At 41.4% G+C, this 8,590-nt stretch overlaps 1 protein-coding gene across 1 annotated transcript in view; it reads left to right on the forward strand.

Annotated features, from left to right (window-relative positions):
• The window catches only part of RAB12 (RAB12, member RAS oncogene family), a gene marked incomplete at its 5' end in the record, with an annotated part of 30,363 nt that extends 25,616 nt beyond the window's left edge, over positions 1 to 4,747 (forward strand). Inside the window, 3 exon segments of the mRNA XM_006164148.2 lie at positions 1,361 to 1,450; positions 2,080 to 2,184; positions 3,502 to 4,747. Of these exon segments, the coding sequence (XP_006164210.2) occupies positions 1,361 to 1,450; positions 2,080 to 2,184; positions 3,502 to 3,615 (309 nt within the window).
• Positions 4,748 to 8,590: the final 3,843 nt, after the last annotated feature.

The raw sequence follows: 8,590 nt of genomic DNA on the forward strand, positions 1-8,590 counted from the left end.
AGTGACCCAATACAACCTTCATGGTGGGTATATGGTCTTGTGTTACGGGTGAGGCAAAGAAAAATTAAATTTATCCACATTCAACTTATAAATAATAAACCAGGATTTTTATTCTGGGATCCTGGACTGTCAGACTTTCAGAGTTCATCGTACTCACTGTATGTCCATCTCCTATGGACTAGGTACAGAACATTCTTGTTCTGCCGAAAGGTTCACTTGCATGCTTAGTGTTTGAACAGCCACTGAGTAACAGCATCAAGAAGGTAGTCCTCTCCATGCTGCCTATGGGCAGTCCAAGGGCCTCAGTACCCACTGGACATCTGCCCTTATTGTAGCTGTCCTGTACCTTGCCCTTGTGAACAAGAGATTTTCTTCTATGGCTCATGCTTGAATATATACAGATAACCTGTATCTATAGGATTAATGTAAGGTATGGTCTCTTCCTCTAAGAGAGATGAACTTCTCTTTTCAAAAAGACACACAGGGATGTCTTTGGCGTAATGGTTGCGCCGCTGGACTCCCACAGACCCAACTGTGATTTGCGTCTGACCTGGCAGCCTAGTGTGCCCAAAGTCCCAAGAAGAGATTGGAGAAGAAGGGATTGTGGCATGGCCATCCCCAGAGAGAGATTTCTTTTTTTCTGTCTCTCAGGCAAGCACATGCATTCTATAGCAAAATTCTCTTTTTTTTTTTCTTTTTTCTTTTTCTTTTTTTTTTTTTTAAAGGTAAGCAGAAGGTAGAGCAATGGACTGAGATGTAAGGGTATGCAGTTAACCACATTTGGGGCATTTTCTCCTTATCCTTTGCATTTGCTTAGTTCCTTTAGTACACCTAATATAAATGGATTTTATCTGTAGTTTATGTACACCCATCTGTTAGAGAATGTTCTGAAATGTTCACTTACCTGTTTTACCAAGCATGTTATCAGTGCACACTTCTCTAGAGTGTGTCAGGGTCTAGGATTACAAAGGTGAATCAGACTTGAGTCAGGTCCTACCGGCAGTGTACTCTGCTTTGTCGACCACGTGGGAGTCTGGCGCTTTAACCACCACGCCCCATTTTTTTTCCTTATGACTGCTCTTTTTGTGTGTATCTTGTTTTATTCATTCATTTTATAGAACCTGCAGGGTTGTTTCATTTTGTTTTGTTCCATGGTAGCCTCTCAGGCCATCTGAAGGACAGGTCATGTCCTGCCTGGGCCTCGCAGACTCAGCAGAGATGGTGGAAGGGAATGAACAAACAAGTCAATACGTGAAAAATCCTGTGTCTGTTTGCATTTCTATGTCAGCATATGACAGTGCCCATCTGTGAAACGCAGCTCTTTTTTTTTTTTTTTTTTTTTTTTTTTACAATTCCACAGTATGCTTCAGAAGACGCAGAGCTCCTTTTAGTTGGAAATAAGTTGGACTGTGAAACGGACAGAGAGATCACCAGACAGCAAGGGGAAAAGGTGAGAGCGCATGGAGCCCAGAGAGGGCACAGTTCCTGCACCTCGCAGTTTACGTGCTTTTTCTTCTGATCAGTTCTCTATTATTTTAAACTATGAAATAATTATCAGTACAGTGGTCATTCAGTCACATCCCTGTGTGGTTGCGTTGTTTGACTTCCTGTAGTTTTAAATCGGAGGGGAAGAAACACATTAGCTGTGGCCTGCATTATTGTCTAACCTGATGTTTTACACCAAGAAACCTTTTCTGAGTTATAAAATTGCTTTCATGATTTTCTCTTACTCTGGTGTATTTTAAGCTTCCTTGGTTTTTGCTAAGGAGTCAGTCATGGAAAAAGTATGATATTCACATTTTAAATGTCAGCTATGTTACACTTTCTGAAACTGAGGCCGATAATTTGACTTAAAGGTCCTAATAGCATTCTAGGGATTTTGTTGTGTTTTATTATTTACTTAAAATGGAAGAACTTGCTGCACTTGTGAGTTTTTTATTTGAGTGCAAATGAGACTTCAAATCTCTAGTCTCATCACTTCCCTTGTCGCTGAAGCCCCCCTCAGAAACCAGGCCCATGCTTGTCCATTGGTCTGTGTCGGACCCCACACAGAGAAAGCAGAGATGTCTCTTTTCTTAGTTTGCACAGCAGATAACTGGGATGCGGTTCTGTGAAGCAAGTGCCAAGGACAACTTCAATGTGGATGAGATATTTCTGAAACTCGTCGATGACATTCTGAAAAAGGTAACCAAAGAAAGAGTCTACATTGGGAAAATATTTCATCTACACCCTTTGTTTCTTCTACTTTTTGTTGAGAATTTTTTATTTGGAAATGAAACAAATCATGCTTAGGCTTGAGAACCAGGCTTACTTGAAATGTTGTCTGAAGGCTCCCAGCTTGCTGTCACACCATTTTTTCCCCATCCAGCTGGTTTTGGTGTCCTCGGGGTTGATGCACAACGTACCCACTCAGCCGTGGAGGGTGGGGTAACTGAAACAAGATGTAACAATGTGTCATGTCTATTTGATATTTGCGCTTCCCTCTTCCCATTTTCCCAAGGGCCTTAAGTTTGATAGCGTCAGTGGAGACATAAAGTACACCATATCTCAGCCGAGAGCAGAGCTCAGGACCCTCCTTCTCTCAGTACCCTTCCTGGTGTGAACCTCCTTTACAGAGCCTTTTCCAGGGTGCTGTGTTGCAGAGAGATTGCTAGAGTGTTAGTCAGCTGCCGTGGTTTCTTCAGGCATCTTTAGGCTTACATGCAAAGAGTTTTAGTGAGAATTTAAGTCTGTTTGTGTTTGTTGTTTTTTGTTTGTTTGTTTTGTTTTGTTTTGGTTTGGTTTGGTTTGGTTTGGTTTTTTTTTAGAGAGATTTTTGCTATAGGACACCTGTACTCACTGGGGAGAGAGAGAGAGAAAGGAGTCATCCCCCAGGGGGGGGATGGGGGAGGGTGGCCACACTGCAGTCCCTTCTCCATTCTCTTCTTGGGGCCCAGCATGAGTTTCAAGCCACCAGATTCGGGACTCGATCTGCGGTCAGCCATTTGGGAGTCCAGCGACATAACCATTATGCCATCTGCTGGTCCCTACTTGTATTATTACTAAGTATCATTCAGTTCAGACCTGACTCATAAGCTTCTAATAAAGTGGTTGCTGATATAATTGCTAAAAGAGGTTATTTCTTTCTTTACTAAAGATATATAACTCTGGAATGCAGACAAATGTTTTCTTTATTAATGTGTTAGATTTTTATTGTACTATGTTTTATGAAAAGAAATGTTTATAAGGTTAGTCTGTTCTCTTCTACCATAGGTATAGTTAATAAGTATGGTGGGCAGTGTTTGTATTGTGTGTAAAGTGCCCTGGACAAGGATTTTTTTGTATTTGGGTTTTTATGGGGGATTTTATTTTGACTTAATATTTTAATGTCTTACTAACCTTTGATGATCAGAGAGCTTTATGTAACAAAGTTTGTTTTTTTCTGTGATTGTGCGATTGGCTGAACGTTTACAGGTACCTTGAAAAGTTAACAAGTATGTGTTTTTTCTCTTTATCTTTTAGATGCCTCTGGATATTTTAAGGAATGAGTTATCCAATAGTATCCTCTCCTTACAACCAGAGCCTGAGATCCCACCAGAACTGCCTCCACCAAGACCACATGTCCGATGCTGTTGATTTGCTACTTTGGAGACAAAGTGGAAACAATTCCTGGAAAGGGAAGGAAAAAAAAAAAAAAAACATTCTATTCTGCACTACAATCATTTCGACAATTTCCTTTCGCACTTTGTAATCCAAGTCAGAGCTATACACTAACTTGTAAATATGCAAATATGCAATCCTGGGTAAGTTTTGGTTATCAGTTACATATTTCCCTCCAAATGATTATATTTCATTCATTACTCCAGTGTCTAGTATACATACACTGGGAAACATAGTACTTCTAATATGAAGAATAGGTGAAATGAAAGGTATAATGTTTCTTGAGATAAATAATATAATTGTCCTTGTTAATTATATTATGAGGACAAAAGATATTCTGATAAGAAAAGAGAACGTGGTGCTTTGCTTATTGTTTTAAAGAAAATTTGTAAACTGAAGACTTTTTGAAAAAATAAAAGCTATCTTAAGTGCTTTTTCTTTATTTAGAAGACATTTCCCCCAGCTGTTGCATCTTTGGAGTATTGGCGTGTTTCTACCACAAAGCAAAGCTTCATTATAGCCGTCACTGAAGGTTATTTATTAATGATATGTAATGGTAAGATATTACTAGGTAGAGGGTTGGAGTTGACTTGGTCTTAAGGCTGCAGAATCTCTCTCGTGGTATCCTAATGGCCAGACCCTACACTTTTAAGAACCACAGAGATGCAGTAAAGAAAGAAGTGTTTTCAAAACTATGGAGAAAAATTTTAAACCTCGCTGCTGTCCTACACAAATCCTGTTTAAAGGAATTTTAAAGAGATACATTTTACTATATCAAAGAACATACATGTATTTGCCTAAACATTCTGTACCTTTGTAATGATAAAACTTCTCCCCTTTATTATGGTGAAGCTTATTCCTATTAAGCCTAGATGTGTTCTTTTTTTTTTTTTTTCCTTTTTCTTCTTTTTTTTTTTGTCTGATAATGAATTTGTGAATTCTATCTTTGGTATATCTTTTATTAAACTGCACTGTTTTGTTTAGTCAAGGTAAATAAGTAATTATGTATTTGAATAACTTGGTGTGTCCTGAGTGTTGTGATATGAAAAGCATTGTGGTCTTTCTACACTAATGAAGTGCAAATAAAATTTTGTATTTATGAATGACAGTTGAGTTGCCACATTTATCTATGCAACTATAAATCGATCGCATATGTGACAGTCTTAATAAACTCCACATCTTAGTCTTTGGAGTGTTTTAGATAGGAAGAATATAGTGTCTTCTACTGAAAAACAATTTGGCTGTTCCTTGAAGGGTTAAATATAAAAATACTCTTTGATCCAGTGATTCAACTTTTGGGTAAATACAAAGGAAAAAAAAAAAAATGGAAAGCAGATACCAAAGCAGGTACTTATACTCCTGTTGATAGTATCAGTCACAAAAGCCAAAAGGTAGAAACAACCCTTGTGTCCCTCAACAGAATAATGGATAAACAAAATGTGGTTTTACAAATAATGGAGTATTGGTCAACCTTAAAAGGGAGAGAAATCCTGTCTTGTGTTACAGTGTGGAAGAACCTTGAAGACATGCTAAAGGAAGAGAGCCAGGCCAGTCAAAATGGACAAAAGCTATGATTCCACATACATGAGGTATATCGAGTAGTCACATTCATAGACAGAAAATAGAACGGTGGTTGCCAGGGGCTGGGGAGCAGGAGGGGTAGGGAGTTGGTATGTAGAGGGCACAGAATTTCATTTGGATAAGGTGAAAAGTTCTGGAGATGGATTGTGATGGGAGCACAACAGTGTGAATGTACTTCAATACTACACTTTAAAATGGGGTGTGTGTGTAATGTCTCAAGAAAAGATTTCTTTCACATACACATCTTTATTATTTATATATATATTTTTTGAGGGGTCTTTGCTATAGGGTGCATGCACTCCAGAAAGACACAGAGAGACAGAAAGCAAGAAATCACCCCCCAGGGATTCCCTTCTCCTCCATTCTCCTCTTAGGATCTTGGGCATGCACTCACATGCACCCAGGGTGAGTTTAGCCACCAGGTCCGGGACTCAAACCATTGTCTCCTACATGGGAGTGCAGCGACATAGCCATTACACCAACTGCTGGTCCCCATGCACACCTTTATTAGGAATAGTGATCATTGTGCCTGTCACCTACCATCTTATCTCCAAACCTATCCTTCTGTGTTCTGCCCTGTGACTCAGGGGCTGACACCATGCCAAACACCCCTTGCTCTTCCTGTTAAAATATGCTGGTGGGAGAAACTCAGAACTTGGGAGAAAGGGAAAAAGGGACCTGTCATTTTACCACCGATATTAGCCCCCACCTGCAGTAGCAGCGACCATCAGTTCTAACCTAGCTTCTTCTTGGACCCCTGCTCCAGCCTCGCTGCACCCATCTGACCGCCAGTGGTATGTCAGCATCCTGTGTGCTGGGTCATCAGCACCTGCCAGGCTGGCTGTGTCCCCACTGGATCCAGCCCCCTCAGTCTGACGCCCTCCCTAGGCGTGTGGACCCAGTCTGCAGTGTTCCTTCCTCTGAGCTCCAGGTGAGGCAGCACCCCTGTCTTGTCATCCAGCCTTAGTGGGAGAAGCTGCCTTCAGGTATTGACTGCTGAGTCCCTGTACCATTCATTCCTTTTTTGTTGGTTTAGCATCTTAACAACTATGTAGCCTACTTCCCTGTATCAACCCTCCTGCTTAAAACTGCCTCATTCGTGTATTTCTTCCTGACTATAGGGTACTTGGTATCTGGAGTCATCTTAGGGAACAGATCCTCAGAAATGAGTTTAAGGAAAAATAGTTTGATTTGTCCTGGGCATCGTGACTCATTCAGCAATGTGTGGTCTGTTCGTATGCTTCTAACTTTGTCTCGGTGCCAGCATATGTGTCTGTCAACTGTTCTAACAGACGTACCATACTCGTTTAGTAGGATGTTTGAGCGTTGAAGGTGGGACTTTGCCAGAAAAGTTTAATGTGGTTTAGAGCTCCTGAGTTTGGTTTCCCATGTGTTCCTGGGGCTTCCCGGGGTGTTCTTTTCTCCAATGACAACAGGTTTATGAGAACGAAACTAGACTTTTGAGTTTTCTATACTATTATCCATCACAACATTTTTTAAAGAGGTTATTCACCTTAGGCAGAGAGACAGAGACAGTGAGAGGGAAATTGAGAAATCATCCCCCCAGAGGGGATGACCATGAATGGACCCTTCTCCATTCGCCTCTTGAAATCTTGGGCATGCTCCTGGCTTAACTTCAAGCCATCGGGTCCAAGACTCGAACCATGGTCATCCATGTGGAAGTTCAGTGACATAACCACTATGCCATCTGCTGCCCCCTTCACAGCTTTTTAGGTTTATCTATTTTGCCAGTGATTCCAATGACTAATGTTAGTGACCTGACCTGCCCTTCAGATGGTCTGACAGGCTACCATGTGATAGTGAAAACTCAGTTTAGTCTCTTGATTCTTGTTTTTATTTTTATTTATTTATTTATTTATTTTTGAGAGGTTTTTGCTATAGGGCGCATGTGCTCGCCAGACAGAGAGAGAGACAGAGATAGAAAGCTAGAAATCACCCCCCAGGGGGGATGGCCACACCGCAAGCCCTTCTCCTCCATTCTCCTCTCGGGATCCTGGGCATGCACGCACACACGCCCAGCATGAGTTAAAGCCACTGGGTCCGGGACTCGAACCACGGTCTACAGCGTGGGAGACCAGCAACATAGCTATTATGCTAACTGCTGGTCCCAGTCTCTTGATTCTTAAAGGACACTGCTGTTTCAAAAAGTAATTGTGGGCTGGCCCTATGGCTCAGTATTAAGGGAGCTGGGTCTCACATGGCTGCCCACAGTTCGAATCCCAGCCTTGACAGCTTGAAAAACATGCCAGACACATGAGCATGTGTGCCCAGAATCTCAATGAGATGCAGAGTTGGAGGAGAAGAGATTGCAGACTGACCATGCCCATTATGGGGTGTTGTTCCCTCTCCCTCGCTCTGGAAATTGCACATATCCTCTGGCAGTTTAAAAACAATTGCAAATTTTATGTTTTGGGGTATTTTTTTTTTAAAGTTTATTTCTTTCATGAGAGACAGGGAGGGAGAAAAAGAGTCACCCCCAATGGGGTCCTTATGCCACGATCCACCACCAGCCTCAGCCAGCCAGGAGTATGGGCACATTCACGTCCTGGGAGACTTCTGGATGTGACCCCAGGGCCTTCCTATGTGGCCTCAGCATTGCAGAGTGCTGTTACCGCTGCATCACCAAGCCAGGCCAATATTTTATACTTTTATAGCTCATTGTCCTAGATTAGTATCTCATTTGATTCTCATGCAAACTTCTAAATAAGTAGAGCCAAATTTAAATTGAATTTTTAGTCATCCATGCAGATGGAGAGAAACCGTAATCCAAGAAAGTAGAAATGAAAGTCACCTAAGACCACAAGACCTGGAGATGGTGCTGTGGCCACGAACTTGCATCCCTAGCTTTGGAACCAGATAGAAAATCCAGCTAGGGTCGAGCTGCTTGGTGGAGGATTAGCTTCTTGGAAAGATGCAGGGAAACAAGGTTTATTCTCAATGCACTAATCTCCATCCCTTCATCTTCTCCCTCTGATCTTCGAAGTACTCCTGCAAGTTAGCAGACAAGTATGTTTAATTGCTTGAAGGTTTGGAAATGTGAGGGGTGGATGTTACTTGGTGACACAAGACGAGATTAGTCTCCCTTGTCTCTAGTTATTAAAACAAACTATTTAAACTAGTTGTCTTTTGCCTTTTTTGTTTTCATGAGTGACTTACACTACCAAGGAAAGAAAAGGTACTCTAATTCTATAGATTATTTTTTTTGGTTAGTTTGTGAGGAGGCCCACAAACTTAGTCAAGAGTGGGTCAGGGACCAGTCCCATGACCTAGTAGTTAAAGGGAGCTGGATCCCTGGATCCCACATGGCCAGCGAAAGTTCGAACCTCAGCCCTGGTGACTTGAAAAACAC

Source organism: Tupaia chinensis, unplaced genomic scaffold (assembly GCF_000334495.1).
Source record: "Tupaia chinensis unplaced genomic scaffold, TupChi_1.0 Scaffold143584_1, whole genome shotgun sequence".
NCBI classification, from domain to species: domain Eukaryota; kingdom Metazoa; phylum Chordata; class Mammalia; order Scandentia; family Tupaiidae; genus Tupaia; species Tupaia belangeri.